Source organism: Penaeus japonicus, unplaced genomic scaffold, assembly GCF_977035675.1.
Source record: "Penaeus japonicus unplaced genomic scaffold, GWHDUDI00000001_assembly GWHDUDI00000004, whole genome shotgun sequence".
NCBI classification, from domain to species: Eukaryota; Metazoa; Arthropoda; class Malacostraca; order Decapoda; family Penaeidae; genus Penaeus; species Penaeus japonicus.
In genome coordinates this window covers 18,289,181-18,306,639 of record NW_028234406.1, presented here as the reverse complement: position 1 = coordinate 18,306,639, position 17,459 = coordinate 18,289,181, and the positions used below count along the sequence as shown (strand labels likewise).

The following is a 17,459-nucleotide window of genomic DNA, read 5'->3' as shown; positions in this document are numbered from 1 at the left end:
GTGTGTGTGTGTGTGTCTGTGTGTGTATGTGTGTGTCTGTGTGTGTGTGTGTGTGTCTGTGTGTGTGTGTGTGTGTGTTTGTGTGTGTCTGTGTCTGTGTGTGTGTGTGTCTGTGTGTGTGTGTGTCTGTGTGTGTGTGTGTGTGTGTGTCTGTGTGTTTTGTGTGTGTGTGTGTCTGTGTGTTTTGTGTGTGTGTGTGTCTGTGTGTTTTGTGTGTGTGTGTCTGTGTGTTTTGTGTGTGTGTGTGTCTGTGTGTTTTGTGTGTGTGTGTGTCTGTGTGTTTTGTGTGTGTGTGTGTGTGTGTGTGTGTGTGTGTGTGTGTGTGTGTGTGTTTGTCTGTGTGTGTGTGTGTGTTGGTGTGTTGGTTGTTGTGGTGTGTGTGTGTGTTTGTGTGTGTGTGTGTGTGTGTGTGTGTGTGTGTGTGTGTGTGTGTGTGTGTGTGTGTGTGTGTGTGTGTGTGTGTGTGTGTGTGTGTGTGTGTGTGTGTGTGTGTGTGTGTGTATGTGTTTGCGCGCTTCTTTGTTTGTATATGAGCGACTCGTTATTTGTCTATTCATTTATGTACATGCATTCAGTTCTTAGAATCCCAGCTACCAAAGCGCTGTCAGTCAATGAGCACCTGGAACGATCAGACGAATCCCGAAATACCGGCATGATGAAACTCCCATCCCGTTACCAAAAGGCACGCGGAACGGCTCTCACATCCCTCAAAATCAGTCGCATGTTTGCCAGGCGCCGCAACGCAGTAACAAATATAATGACGCTTAAACACCGTTACTCAGACCACACGCCGACTATCCTACTGCACTACTGGGAATCTTCCGATGAGGGGAGGAAGGGGGGGGGAGGAGGGAGGAGAGGGGAGGGGGGGGGGAGAGGAGGAGAGAGGTGAGGAGAGGAGATGAGGGGAGAGGAGAGGAGATGAGGGGAGGGGAGAGGAGGGGAGGGGAGAGGAGTTGAGGGGAGGGAGGGAGGGAGGGAGGGAGGGAGGGAGGAAAGAAGGGAGGGAGGGAGGGAGGGAGGGAGGGAGGGAGGGGGGAAAGAAGGGAGGGAGGGAGGGAAGCGGAGAGGAAGGAGAAGAGATGGAGGGAAGGAGGGAGGAGAGAGGGAGGAGAAAGGACAAGGGAGATAAAGGGAGGAGAAAGGACAAGGGAGAGAGATGGAGGAGAAAGGAGAAGGGAGAGAGAAGGTGGGGAGAAGGAAAGGGAGGGATAGGAAATACCGACTGAATGACGACACACCGGATAATTTGTCCAGCATTACGACTGCTAACCGGACGCGTGTCTCAGCCAGAGGTCTTTAACGGCCGTGTCGTCCGCTTCGCGTACCGGAAGAGAAAGAACAAGATATGGCTTAAATTGTCGTTTCTACTTCCTTAAATTGCCGTGTCTAAATACTCTCTGGGCTTGGACGAGAGTCGAGGAAATTCCGCTTTCTCTTCGACGCGTGTAAAAAGCTACTGTTAACTGTGAAGTCCTGGGAACTATGGCCGGCAGTCGCTCCCTCCGTGAGGGCCGCCCGGACTCTGCAGTCACGGGGGCCGACTCAGCCCGCGCCACCCTGCTTTGCTAATGCCAGGCGACCGATTCCGATTTTCGACGATCCCGGTGAAAGTGAAGGCATAATGGTCACTAATGTTGGACATCTGTGCTAATGGCCGGATGACATCGTGAAATCACGAGACCGCCATGCATAACCTCGTATTAAAGACTAAATCTAAGACGAAGCTTCTTCATTCTGGGGATACGCACTTCCCATTCTTTTCCTTTATTTTACAACTAAAACTGGTTGGTCGTTGGTCCCAAGGCCAGAAGTTGGTGTAGTAGGCGTCTTGTACGACGTCCACAGGCTGACAAAAAAGACAGGACACACCCTTATTACATAAACACTTCACCTGCCAACCAGGCTGATATAATACATTGCAATAATCCTTTCCGCCCGGATTGGTTTTTACACCTTGGTGATCTGTATCAAGGACATTAATTCAGTTGGTGAGATAGGAAGCTATCTTCAATAGACTTAGTATTTACAAGTGGGCCTTTATCATTCCTATATACATATATCCTCGAGGCCGTTCTACAGCTGACCTTCGTTCCTTCGCTACAATCAATAGGTTATCTGTTTTTTGCTACAGTCCAAAGCGGCGATGTCCCTGTGGCCTGGCCCTCCATCACCGCTTCGTTCGTCGTGTTCCTTAAAGAAGCGCCACTCGTTCTTGCACAGACGCGAAGGATTATCCGAGGAGCGAGACTCATTTTTCGAGGATATCCGAATCTTTACTTATTCCCTTCAGGCTACATGAAACACATGGAACACTAAATAGTTGCAATCTATAAAAATGCAAGTGGATAACAGAAATGAGTTAAAGAATGGACTCGTGCCGGCCCCCAGTCACCCTGCAACCCCTGACTCCTTAGATAACCTCGAATGACATACGGATCTCGTAACTTCAAATCCATGGTGAAACCTGAACAATAACCCCTTGCCTGCTACACGGAAACTCTACCACCACTACATCACTGGTAAAGTATCACGGCCAACCACCTCTACCGCCACAAATCTACCACCTTCATGTTACCTCTGCCAACATAACCTCACCAATACCTCGACCCCCTTCTTTTGACTCCCTTCCCTGGCCTCGTGACGCTACCCATACCCCAACAAACCTCGAGGAGTTGATGAGGGGCTGGCTACGTTCAAAGGCACCTGCGGCAGACGATTCTCCAACTTCCCTCAGCATAAAGGCGAGCATGTGAGGGAGGACAAAACCCAAGCGCAAGGTTTCGCTATGACATTATGGGATAAAACATACGTTACTGAACCTGGTAAAACTTCTTCGCCGTGTTGAATAAGCCATATCTTAGCGCTCATCGCGAATACAAAGTAAGACGATTAACGAGAAACATAAAAGAGCGACAAACAACATCATATAAGTCAGAATTATACTCTGAGGCCGGGCAAAGAACCGAGTCGAATCACAAGTCCTGCATCACAAGCAGAAAGCACGGGAAGAATTTTTGTTACAGCCAAGTTTTCACTGATTTCCTGACTTTCTTCTAATCAAAACAGTCTAAGTATTAACACAATCGTCCCCAAAATATAAATAAAATAGTCGAAAACGCAAACAAAAATAAGTAAAAACCGAAAACGCAAGTCTCGAAACCAAAATAAAGAGTCCCAAAGTAGGCCACGTTCCCGACGCGCTGACACCCAGAGCGAAACAAAAGCCAAAGGGACACAAAGACGCCGTCGGGATGAGCCGTTAGCCCGGGGCGGTGAGTGGCCAAGGCGGGCGAGGCAGGAAACGACACTAACGGGCGCGAAGGACCCAAGACACGGGACTTCCCCTCTTTCCCAAGTGCCTGGGATGTTGTAAGCGCTCCGGGGAGGAACATCCCATCACCGGTTATCACTTGGGACGTATGGAAGAACATCGCCGTCTATGCACCTTGAGAGTCTTTGAAGGTGTAATTGCTATATAGCAGTTTTATGATAAAAATATAATAGTCTTCCCTATTTCCAAGTACGACCTGCAGTTCTACTCGTATGTACACATGGTACAGTACACAACGCACCGTTATGCATACACGATTTGCTGCCGAAGCGAAGTAGAGGCGAGTCCAAGCGAAACCCACGAGGCCTTCTTGGTAATGATGCATAAAGCTCATAAGTATCCATTTTGTGGTGAAAGATCGCCCTTGTTGGCTACCTCATTAAAGGTTTCTCAGCAAGTGATAAGAAGACCAATGTGCCGAGCAAAGAGATTCACGCGTGACCACATGTTCAAAATATCTCTAAAAAGATTTTCCTTACTGTAAATAATATTTGAAAATAAATTATATGGATATATAAGTAAATAATAAGAAGTCATACTCATAATCATAATAATAAACACAATAATAGTGATAACCACTATCATGATAATAACAGCAATAACAATAATAATAATAAATAATAATGGTAATATAAATAATAATAATCATAATAATAACAAAAATAACGATAACAATGCTAGCAATAATAATAATGATAATAATAATAATAATAATAATAATAATAACAAAAATAATAGTAATAACAATAATAATAACAACAATAATAATAATAATAATGGGTAACAATATAACGTACTAATAATAAAGTAAGAAAACTCAAACAGCAATAAACAATAACACATAATACCTTAATGATTATACCCACACAAAAACGGAAAAAAACAATGCCAAGAAACAGGAAAACCACAAGGCAAGCCCAGATAACACAAGAGTGTCATGTTGCTGGCTGCAGCTGCACGGTGACCACGAGCGCAAGGGTTTCGTGACAGCGGCACAGCCTAGCCTTGACTGCCCCGCGAAGCCCCCTCCCCTCCTCCATCCTCACCCCACCCCCACCCCAAGCCTGACCATAGGGCTCCACCCAATACTGGAATTTGGCATTTTGCGGTTCAACTCTTCTGCCGACATTATAGATATCAGTTCGTAATCTCATCTGCCGAAATACCATACTCTAGGGCGCATACATAACCAAATAAATGATCTAACAATAATGTGAATGGCGAACATATATCGACTACAACTGACAAATATATCAAAATCAAACCCCTAAAAACAAGAGATAAAAAAGAGAGCAACATGGCGTCTGCACAGCCGGATGGAAATGCTCTGCTTCGGCAAATCCAACTTCACTCGGGACAATGTAAATCCCAGCCGTGGTTGGCTGCTGTGCTAGGAAAGTGGAACCTGCGCCGCGCACACGCACACGCACGCGCAAACGACCGTTTCGAAAGTTGCATGTTAAAATAAAAATGTCGATAACCGTTTTGTCTGTCTCTAAAGTCAAGAAAATTATATATATGTTATCATGAAGCGCAGCCCCTCCCCGATACCCCTTTCCCTGCGCCTCTCCCCTTGGTGCATGTGGGGGTGACTTCAATGCTCGCTTAGAAAGTGAGATTTTGTTGGAACATGACATTTTTCATTGCAGGTGACACGAAAGTCAGTGTCAAAACCATGAACGGCACAACATGTAGAGTACATTCCATCACCAGTCTAACATATAACCGACACCTCAAAAAATAAGCAATCAAATAAATAAAGACAGAAAGAAATAATAATGAAATTACAATAAAAATCATAACAATAATAAAAACAAATCCTTAACCTAACTCAACCCTACAATCGAAAAATTGCTGCGCCTTTTTCGCTCTATGTTTACAAAAATTACATAAAGTCACACTAAAGAAAACCGGTCTGAGCAAGTTATCCTAGGGAACCTCACTTCTCTTTCTCTTCTCTATGCCCCCTAACCCCCACCCCCACCCCCACCCCCACCCGTACCCCTGCCCCTACCCCAAACGAGACGCATCATCTCGCCGTCTCGCAAAAACACTCGACTATCGGCAAGGACAACGAGTGCCGCTACCTGCGAGCTCGCGGCGGGATCATGGAGGAGGGATAGAAGAGCGGGATGCGATAATTCGTCCGACGATAAAAACATGAAAAAGATAGATAGGATGAAGAAGAAGAAGTCCGAATCATGTATTTCTAGGCGAGTCATTTGGTGAGTTTGCTTTTCGTTCGTTTCTTCCCTTCTTTTTTTCCAGACCTTCCTTTCTCCTTTCCTTCAGCAATTTGCAACTAATTAGAGCTGCCAGCTCTTCCATTCACTCCTCTTTGGGAAGATCGCAAGGGGCCTCTTGCTACCTCTTGGCATATGACACAACACATCTCGCCGCGACACAAAAACTGCCTGGTAGCACACGCGTCGCAAAACAAAACGACCAGCCAGCAAGGGAGTATGTGTGGGCCCTCGCATCTTTTACCCTGTTCACCTCTTTCTTATGTTGAAAAAACTAGTATTATCTTAAAAACAAGACAGAAAAGGCTACTGTAAGAGTGTTATCCTTGTCCGAATTATCCATATGCAATGCAAAAAAGATCCTTGAAACTAATTCAGAAACCAGAGCGATGTCAAAGGCAAACCACACTTGTAATATACCATATTTTGCACCGTCGAGTCATTAATAATGCATAAGGTAAAATGCAAATCAAAATGTTAAGGAGAAGGAAAGCCTATGCAAATGAAGAGAATTGCTGATCCGCACACATAGAAGGTGCGTAGAAGTTTTACTTGTGTTATGATGCTGCGACTTGAAGAGTACACGATAAGCAACAACGCGGGTCCATATTATCGACTTTATGGAATATGATAACTCATTTATGACTGCGATTCAGTAACCTCACAGTCACTCTCTTCCAGTCGAATTCCAATAAAAAAGCAAAATCCGGTGATAAGCAAATGAAGTACTTACTTGTAGAGGTTCTCGGCTCCGGCCCTGAGCATGAGCTCCTTGTTGATCTCCTGGTTGAGTTTGGAGCGGCGGTTCTGCAACTTTCCGCGGCATGTTTGCAGCCGGGGGTCCGAGCCCTGAAAAAACAAGAGGAAAATAGAGTCAGCTTTATTCGAAATACGCTTTTATCATGCACAGTTTTCCCAACTCACTATTCCAAACCCTCCCTCTGAATGTAATGTAATTTTGTACAATTGCTATGTCCCTCGGTTTCCCTCACTAAATTTCAGGCACCATAAAATGCGAATATGACAGTTAATGAAGCCCCAACTGCGAGCTTGCAAGTACTGTATCCTTGACAAATGTAGTTTTCTATATACTTTTTTATTGTTGATTGCCGCTGTCTAACACGGGCCCCACTGCAACACGTAGTTTGGAAATAAAGAGACCCATTAGAAGTGAAACCACAACATATGCAATCAAAAAGAACTCCGGCAGGTCAAGAGCAGCATAACACGCAGTGCCTTCCCTGGTGACACTGACCGCGTGGGAGACTGCTCGCTCCTTCCCGGCCCAGTCTGCGTTCCCGAAGGAAGCCCCGCCGTAAACACTAGACCAGCTTTGCCTCCTATAACAAAACGGGGAATCCGCTTCTCACGAACCAAAACGGGTTGAATACTGCACGATCTTTTTTTATCATCAATTGGGAGGGTGTTGCCGGGACTACAAGGTCACGCTGCACCGGCAACACCACGGCTTTACCGTATGTTGCACACTCGCAGCACTTTCACGCCCTCCGGCTATCCTCCAGTGTCCTCGTAAATCTTGGCGCTGCTCCTCCAACTACATGCGGCGCAAACCTCAAGACGCGCCTCGACTCCGAGCTAAGCACCACCGAGGGGCTCTAATGATTCACTGTTACGCGCGATGTGCTCGTTGCAACACAAGCCTTAGGCAGATTAGTACAAGCGCGATTGAAGAAGCGCATTTCATAATAACTGTTATGAATGATCTGATTATCTATAATCTATCCCTTGACATATACAGTGTAATATCTTACGGAACATCTTTCTTTTACCTCGGCAATGTGATATCACCCTCCCCTCCCCTCTTTTCTTTTCTTCTCCTCTTTTCTCCTCTCCTCTTCTCTCCATTAGAAATCACACCCATAATTCCCTCCACCACATACACAAAAAAATAGATTCATCACTCTTAATCTGATACAAAACTTTCCTGAACATCCAAGCGTTCGCGCATTTAATCATGATGATGAACAGGCGGGATCCGTGCTCTCCGATCCCGACATCGAACATCCGGATCGTCATGCATGTCGCGCCTCGCTGCCTCAACCGCACAGGCTTGGTCATGCGGGGTTACAGATGCATGGGTGAGCGTAAGGAGGGGAGGGAGGGAGGGGAGAGGTCAAATGAGGGTCAGTGCCGCTTCGCCATGTTTGGTGAATCTCGTTTGAGCAGTTCGGAGTCTGTCTCGGGGCGAAGCTTCAAATGGGCCTTACTTGCAGAACAGCTGTAGATGGTTGGAGGCTGATTTTCCCCCTAGACACAAAATCTCAAACATAGCGACACCTCTCGCTTTCACTATGTCAGGAAATTCGTAACATCACATCGACGTACTCTTTCCAAAATCAGTAAGTGAAAGTAGCATTGAGGAGATATACCATGCTATAAAGAATGGGGTTTTCATTTCATGTTACACCGCCCCAGTGATACTACTAAACCTTAACGCACATACAAAATACAATAAAAACTGTAAGTAACATCTGATAAAATATCATCAATACATTTGGACTTTATCAAAGCGTCAAAATAGGGATTAATGAAGTGAATTGTACATTTTAAAAAAATCTACGTAAAAGTTACACGCCAACACTTTCAACCCACTTCAAACCAACAAACTTCTATGTTTAATTTATGAACCATTCTGGATCCTAAATTTTCACACGATACCACGGAAGATCCTATTGTACCTTCAATATGCTAGTGGATGAGACTCTATCCTTTTATCATATGCTTATCTTGCATTAACTCTAATATTGCGTTTCCTTTCCGTTTATTTGTGTTTTATCTATTTCTTTTTATCTTTAATTCTGAAATCAGAGCATGGCTTTTGCGATTTTTTTTCCATCGTCCTCTCCCCGTGGTCAGTTAATCCCCTACATCCTTTTTGCTTCACTCTTCTTTCAATATGCGTTCTATTATCTCAGCCCCTCCGAAGACATTGACACATTAATTCTACTATCTACAGTGTTATCGTTAAAGCTGCTCGTCTTGGAGAGGTGCCAGCTGACCGGCCAGGTGGGCCAGGATCCATGTCAGAAACAAGGCCTGCAAAGTGACCCCAACGCGACCGTGAACGTTTTCGCGTTCGGGGTGACGAAAATAATCCTCTATAGCTGCCAAAGAAGACGCCATAACGGAGATAGACGGGCGTTTCTCACATCCCCAAATCCCGGCGTGGCTTGCCTCTCCTCTCCTCAACGTCACCCTCCGCGACGCTTCTCCCATAATTACCTTGTTTGTGGCCTCCGCCGCCGCCCATTCCTCCGCCATCACCATCTACCCATGACGGACTCCCTCCTTGGTCACTCTTGGGCGCCGCACTCCATCACTATCACGATTCCGTATACACTGTGACCATCGCATTCACTATCGACCACACACAATACCTCAAAACACCAACAAGAGTTATAACTGGTCATCTGTCAACGCAATCCAAACAGCCCTTCATCACGCCCTTTGTCACGGGAGGAAGTCATCAGTAGCCAGCCGTAGCCAGGGAGTCTTGAGGGTTTCGCAATTCACCCTCGCCACGATACCTCGCTCCGAAACCCCCGGAATCACAGCGACGGAATACCCCTGCAAGAGGCTCCCAGGATCTTACGACAAGTACCCAACAGAGATACCTAAATACCAGATTACACGAAACAGAGAACCGTCAGCGGTATAACTGTAACAAGAGAACTGAAAATAACAAAGAAATAAAAAAGACGAGGCTCCGCGTGGATGACAGAGCGGAGAACAAAGAAAAACAAGAACGCGGAACACAAGCAGAAGCAGCTGGAGCACAGATGAGATAACAACGTTCTGCTGTAGGGATCAGCCCGCCGCTTGGAACAGGTAATTAACAATGTAACGTCTTCAGTCTACCTGCTTAGATGCACAGTTATGCATTTATATCAATTAAGCACTGTGTATATGTATGGAGAGGGAGAGGGAGAGGGAAAAGAAGAGGGAGAAGGAGAGAGAGGGAGGGAGGGAGGGAGGGAGAGGGAGGGAGAGGGAGAGAGAGAGAGAGAGAGAGAGAGGAGAGGGAGAGAGAGGAGAGAGAGAGAGAGGAGAGAGAGAGAGAGAGAGAGAGAGAGAGAGAGAAAGAGAGAGAGAGAGGAGAGAGGAGAGAGGAAGAGGAGAGAGAGAGAGAGAGAGAGAGAGTTAAAGGAGAGAGAGAGAAGGAGGAGAGGAGAGGAGAGGAGAGAGAGAGAGAGAGAGGAGGGAGGGGGAGGGGGAGAGGGAGGAGAGGGAGGAGAGGATGGAGGGAGGGAGGGAGGGAGGAGGGAGAGGGAGGGAGGGAGGGAGAGAGAGAGAGAGAGAGAGAGAGAGAGAGAGAGAGAGAGAAGGGGGGAGGCAGAGACAGGGAGTGAATGCGTGTGTGTACGTGCGCATATGTAAAAATCACTCCACAGAAGCAATCAACCTTTTAAATTCAATTATCTATTCATAAATCTAACTAGTGACTTTGACTTTAGCGGCTTCATCCCCATCAACAATTGTGTGACGGTTGACCAGAGTCGATAATGGACAGATTTCTCTCTTAATTTCTTCCGCGATCTCTCCTCCCTCTCCGACTCTTTCGATATCTGTGCCTGCATCTGTGCCTGTGTCTGTGTCTCTGTCCCTGTCTCTCTCTCTCCGCTTTCGATTATCCCTAATGAAGACGCACACGGTCGCTGCCGACCAATAACAGGTTCTAATTCCGTTAGAGGGAGTTTTCGGATTCGTACATCAAGGTTCCCCAGCGCCGCCGTCGTCACCAGCCACAACGTGGGGCGCAGGGAGGAGGGAGAGGTGTGTGGGAGGGGGCGCAGGGAGGAGGGAGAGATGAGTGGGAGGGGTGTAGGGAGGAGGAAAGGTTGGGTAAAGATGGGTAAAGGCAGGTTAGTGGCGTGAATAGATGAAAAGGGCTTGGAATGGAGTATATGGGATAGATATGGAGAGAGAGATGGAGAGAGAGAGAGAGAGATGGAGAGAGAGAGAGAGAGAGAGAGAGAGAGAGAGAGAGAGAGAGAGAGAGAGAGAGAGAGAGAGAGAGAGAGAGAGAGAGAGAGAGAGAGAGAGAGAGAGAGAGAGAGAGAGAGAGAGAGAGAGAGAGAGAGAGAGAGAGAGAGAGAGAGAGAGTGGGGTGGGAGTGGGCCGAATCTTCTATTATCAATTACGCTGCGATATACATAGTATCAACTGAAAGACACTTGTATCGCAGTATTCTTACCCACTCTTTCGCCGTAATGGAGGAGGATACTAACTCTTTTTAACAGAACAAAAACTGCAGATTCCCCTGAGCAGTGATAGAGACAGCTAAAGGCATCGCAGGAGCTAATAGGAAAAGGGTGCATGGGGAGAGCACGACATGGAAGAGCTGCCCCTTCCCCAGGCGACCCACTGGCCCTCTGGCGGCGGCGACACACAAATGCCTCGCAGACAAACATTCCCTCACGACCACGGGGTCACACAGCACGCCCCGCTGCTCGCACACTCATGCTTCCCATGGCATACGACCTGGCGAGTCTGCGCTTGGGAACCTTTGACCCTTCGAACCCAGCTGGGTCCGAAGGTGATCTACCGACGCGCGCTATCTGTCTTGCATACTATGATATAACGGTAAGAATGAGTCCGTTCCTGCAAATTCTATCAAAGTTGATGAAAATGCAATGTGGCTGTATATTAGTATATTCCACTGGCACCGACTCTCGCCGTGGGTATATGTGGGTCAGAATGGGTATGTCGGCTAGGTTGTAGTAGCGGGTCACTGATAGAACCGAGGTATTGCCAGTCTTCTCAAAACAGTCAGTTAAAAATCAAGCTCGCGCGGACCACAGAATAAACTGCTTCGAAGGCTTTATACTACCATTATACCCGCACCGTTCAGTTGACAAGCACGAGCGTATGAGCACCGAGCATGCAAATTTCGCTCCTCTCAAGACGCTGATTTGCTTTCACGAGATCAAGGCGCTTCACACTCTGATTACGGCGACTTCGTGAACCTTCGAGGCTTCAACGCCTCGTCGGCACCGAAACAATGCGATTCATTCTTGTTTTTAATAAGGTCTTCTTACATGGTAGAAGCCTGAGGTCACATTTGGACTGAAGGACTGGACGTTGAGAGGTTAGTAGGCGGGGAATGAAGGAGGGAAGAAGTACCTGATGATGCAAGAAGACATAGGGTACAAGGACATATGGAAAAGGAGGGCAAGCGGCGGGGGGAGGAGGGCAGCTGAGCACAAAGGGGAAAACGGCTGGTGAGGAAACCTGACAAAGGGACTAAAGGAAGAGTGAAAGAAGATCAGAAAGAAGGAACATACACTTCACAAGATGTTGTGGTGTAGAGCGGTTGTGCCGTTACCAGCACAACATACGGGCAGGCAAGAAGAAAATGCTAATCACTTGCTATAAAAATTTATAGAAAACCTCCGCTGCCCTTCCCTATACCTCCGTTACTTCTGCTTCCACTTCCTTCTCCTCTTCCTCCCTTTTTTTTTGCCATCGTTATCACCATTTCCTCGGCCCAACAAGAGTAAGAAATGGAACTCGGACTGAGAAACCACGCCCTTTCCAGCAAATGTTCTCGTCAGTTGTGTTCCGTGTGTTACGCAATCAATCCGTTGCTTATATACTCACACAGATAAACATCCACACATATAAAGCTTCGCAAGGGTAAAGCTCCCGGGTTCTCTGTGATACGCGACCTTACCCACATATTTATCTTCTTGTCACCTCCACTGCCTACAAAAAGGGAGAGAAGTGAGAAGGAAGGAACCGAAACAGAGATATTGAAAGGGGAAGAAGGAAGGGGCAGTAACAGGATGAAGGGAGTGAGGGAGGGAGGAAGAAGAATAAGAGGAAGAACAGGGACACACAAGGGACTGTGGAGAAAAGAAAAGGAGGGGAAAAGAGAAGGGGAGCACTGGTCACAGCACGATGGTCTTCACAGCTGCGTGGAGGCAAGAGACCAGTGAGGAAGCCCAATGTTCTCACGTACAGACACCTCTCTCGCCCAGCGCACGGTCTTTACATCACGGCCGACGTACTAGTGTTTACCCGGATAAACACCTAAGCGGATTATATGTATATGTACAGTTAGCGGAAATGCGCCCTCGGAGAAGTCATAACTCCAGCACGCTTTTAAACTCACGTAATGTAAGGGCCAAGCAAACCAACCGTCAATACATACATAGCGGGCTGATCTTACGTCTTGTCTGTTTGTAACTGTGTATACACTGTGGTCGCTGCAAGCACTGGCTGTAACCCCGCTGCTGTCAGATCATGAAGATAGATCGGAGCTGTTGGACAGGTGTCAAGAACTTGGTGCGACAGTTAATAATGCTGCCGCACTGTGGGAAAACCATGAGGTATGACTAAGATAAAGTGTGTGTGTGTGTGTGTGTGTGTGTGAGGGAGAGGGGGAGAGGGGGAGAGGGGGAGAGAGGGAGGGAGGGAGGGAGGGAGGGAGGGAGGGAGGGAGGGAGGGAGGGAGGGAGAGAGAGAGAGGAGAGAGAGAGAGAGAGAGAGAGAGGGAGAGAGAGAGAGAGAGAGAGAGAGAGAGAGAGAGAGAGAGAGAGAGAGAGAGAGAGAGAGAGAGAGAGAGAGAGAGGAGAGAGAGAGAGAGGGGGGGGGGGGGGGGGGGGGAAGAGAGAGAGAGAGAGGAGAGAGAGAGAGAGAGAGAGAGAGAGAGAGAGGAAGAGAGAGAGAGAGAGAGAGAGAGAGAGAGAGAGAGAGAGAGAGAGAGAGAGAGAGAGAGAGAGAGAGAGAGAGAGGAAGAGAAGAGAAGAGAAGAGAAGAGAAGAGAAGAGAGAGAGACTTTTAACTTTGACAAAGAACAGGAAACTACCATACAAAAACAGAAAAAAACAAGAGATCAGCTGATGCCCACTAAGTGCGGCCCCACCTGCCGGGTAGCCCCTCGCATGTGCCGGGCCAAGGCTGCATCAACACCGGTGGCCAAACACGTGGTTCGGTTTCATTCTCGATCCTTCACAACTGTATCACAACATCACTATCTGATTTCAGAGCCGAGTGGCGTGAGACTTTGTTGCTAAACTGCATTGGGTAGTTCACACAGAAATTGTAGTAGTTTTTTTTCTACCATCGTATAGGTCACGGGTTATGTCACCTTATGTACCACGATCGGATTTTCTCGGGTTCGAATGAACGGATATCATCCAATATGGAGGATCGAGTCACTCGTTGGGCTTCGCGTCACAGGATCCACAAAACCGGATCAACTGTCGCATTGATACTGGATTCTGGCAGCAGCCGTGTGACTTGTCTCGCCATGAGGTAAAGATAGATCAATACTTAAATAAATAAATAATTATACATATATATTTTATTTATATATATATACACACATACTTATACCTGCTTATCTACTTGTGTATGTGCATGTGTATGTGTGCGTGTGCGTGCGCGTGTTTGTGTATGTGTGTGTGCGTGTGCGTGTGAGTATGTGTGTATTGTTAGCAGATAATATTTCCACTAACAATAAGATCTTGGTAATAATTTTGTGATAATCTGAACAATAAACATTCGACTATTCTGAAAACCTATAATGATTTCCAACTCGTTCTTTTGCAGGAGGAAAGGTTTGAGCATAGAGCATTACAGAATATGGCCAATTGTACAGTTACATGCTCGCAAACACACCCACAAAAGCCGCAGGGCTGTCACTATCTGACAGGCCCCTTGGAGGATGATAGGCCTTGCCCACACATGAGCGAACATGCTCCAAAGGCCTAGTCACACTATGCTGTTCCCGGTCACACGTGTCTGATCACACTCGAGAGATGCGTCCCCACGTGGCTAAGAATGTCATTCGCATACATCCCCTAGTTATGCTCTGGTGTGTCCCAGGCAAACAGATACACACGTGCATTCCCTCTGGAGCACTATGCAACCTTGTGCTCCCAAGCAGGACGCCGTTTTAAGAGATCTTGCTGTCATTCATGTCATAGGCGCAGTTCAGCTTTTGAACCTACCTTGTCATAGCCCTCCCAGTACTGGAAACTAATCAATTTTGGGTAACAGCTTCAACGAAAAACTAAATTTTACCCAAACTGATTTTGGCAGAGAGAAATTTTGAAAATAATGTGAACATTTTCCTCACGCCTGAGTGAACGAAATACACATTTGATAAAAACTCGTTTAATTCCTATTGCTTATTATACATGTTTCGCAATCGCAATCACCACTCACATGCTTATCGGCCTGGAACACACCACTCCATCAACGCTCAACCCAGCAATTACCTGGGAGAAAACACTCCATCAACCCACTGAAATACCTCACTTAGCTTAACAGGCGAATTACCTTCTTGACCTAGCCTAATAGCCGGACCGCAGTACCATTCCCATTTATAAACCCTATTTTCTCCGGGAGCTCAAACTAGCGCCTGGGGTTATGGCGGATAACCCCCTCCCCCTCCTCCAACCCCTCCTCTCCCGGCCGTCCCTCACACTCTCCTCCCTTTGGGTCAGCAAACAAGCCATTAACATGATCGCCGGCCGCAAACACTCGCCCACGCGACCACCGGCGACACCGCACAAGCAACCGTCCCACGTGATTCTCCTGTACCCTTCCCCCCCTCCCGCCTAGCCCGCGACTAACAAATGTGAGGGTCTGTCTGTCTGTCTGTCTGTCTGTCTGTCTGTCTGTCTGTCTGTCTGTCTGTCTGTCTGTCTGTCTGTCTGTCTGTCTGTCTGTCTGTCTGTCTGTCTGTTATCCTCACGACTTTCTCTCGGTCGCTGTCATCTCCACCACCATTTAGGAAAGACTTCGAAGCCGTCATCCAGTCACGTCATTACGATGCTTAAATGGCTCCTTCCAGATGTCGATCCTCCCCCTTCGTGTGTGTGGAGTGTCTCGGCTTCTAAACGATTCTGATTGGCGTCGCATTACCTGTCGTCATTCTTACGTTTCCATACCAGTTGTTCATTTCTCTTAATAGCGCTCTCTGCGATCTACAGTATAATTACCATACTTTGTATCATTACTAGTTCCGTCTGTGACGTCTAAACTCTACTATAATTTCTTTTGTATGGCATAGTACATTAACTTTATTCTTTATTTTCCTTCGGCGTTGCACAACACTCTGTTCTACATCCAAATAGAAATCCACCATTGATTTTTGTTCATCTCTTCAGTCACAACATTCCTCTGAACCAATTAAGACAGTATGTCCCAAATTCCTCATCTTCGCAATCAGACATCAAAACCTCATCAGTGCACGCGATACTGCCGACCGCAACACCAACCACAACCTCACACCTCAGTTCCTCTCCCAACTCCTCTCTCGTTTCATCATCTGCATCACATCGTCACTATCGCCACCACACACTAAACTATCACCATAACGAGTTTGGAGTTATCATTATCGCCATCTCCTCCTCGGTGGTTCTTTTCCCTTCTGTGTTCTCATTACCGGCCACCTGCAACCACTTGGCCGATAACTTTACATAATGACGAAGGAACAGGTACCCCAACACTTTCTCCGATATTCCGCCGTCGTTAACGAGTGTCAGAGTGGATGGGACCTCGAAAGAACCCTCGCTTTGTCCCCTCCCTTGCCCATCGCCATTAGTCGCAACCCACCGTTAATACCCACACCATTAAAAGTACCAGAGATAACACTGTCATTACCTCCCACAGGGGCACAAGTAATCCCAGAGTCCTCGCTGCCCCCAATACTACAGGCCGGTAACTGGGTCACGGGAGATAGGACAGGTAGGGAGAGGGACCCGACCCTGGCCAGGTTATTATCCGTCAACCCCGGTAATCCGGATGCGCCCGTTACGTTTAAAGCGTCTGGGCTCCAGGGACCGGAATCCGCTCTTCCCGGCCTGCCCAGCTCTTCCCCGGCCGCTCGTCGACGTCCTGCCGGTTAGTAGCCGTGTCTACAGTCATTTTGACAGACAGACACACACACACACACACACACACACACACACACACACACACACACACACACACACACACACACACACACACACACACACACACACACACACACACACACACACACACACACACACACACACAGGTTTTGTTGTAGAGTGTGGTGAAGGATAAGAAAGAATAAAAAACAGGATAGATGTCTGCTGAATACACTGTAATTCTAAAGATCAAGCACTGTAGGTCAAGCCCACCTTCTCGCCGGCATGCCATCCGGTGACCTTTCACATTCCAAAATCGACTGATATTTAAAGATAATTAAAGTAACAAATCAATAACGACCTGACCCGAGCTCCTCCTCCACTAACACCTGACCTTTGCATCCCTTCAAAAAATACAAGCCGAGGCCATAATCAAGCGCCGGGTATCGATACACGGCACTAATACCATGTCATATTTCACGCTCCCCTCGGCCGCCGGACCGCAACTCTCTCGCCAGTGCCTCTCCTCGTCCCAGTTTAGCTCAGGTCGTGCGGCCGCGACCCAATGCCGAGCCGGTCACTCACCTAATGCCAAGAGCAGTTGCATTTACCCCCGGTCGACGAGATGTTTGTTATCAAAAAAATGGATTTACGAAACTAACGATCCGTCAGGCTAAAAGAAAAATCAAATTGTAATACTTATACATCTTTATCAGATATTTGTTATCATAATAGAGGTGAATTTATGAAACAAACAATTCATCTGGTAAAAACAAATACAATTCCGATTGCAATGTTTATAAATTTTCATCACTAACTACTTTCCCAACGCGCATAGAAACATATCAAATTCATCAAACTTATCCAAGCTTGAATTACATCCGCTTACGAGGACTAAAAAGAGGGAAAAATTCACGGCGGGATTTGCCTTAACGAACCACCACCTTAACACAGCGGCAATCAGCTTAATGAACCGAAACACAACGAGTCCCAGTTCTACCCCCCCCCCCC

General features: G+C 47.0%; 1 protein-coding gene across 2 annotated transcripts in view; it reads right to left on the bottom strand.

The window, feature by feature from the left end:
• Positions 1 to 17,459, bottom strand: part of Rhp (GTP-Rho-binding protein rhophilin) — a 171,935-nt gene that overhangs the window by 18,897 nt on the left and 135,579 nt on the right. For both annotated transcript variants that reach the window (XM_086536147.1, XM_086536148.1), the window contains one exon: positions 6,311 to 6,426. In XM_086536147.1, coding sequence (XP_086392273.1) covers positions 6,311 to 6,426 — 116 coding nt within the window. The remainder of the gene's footprint in view (positions 1 to 6,310; positions 6,427 to 17,459) is intronic.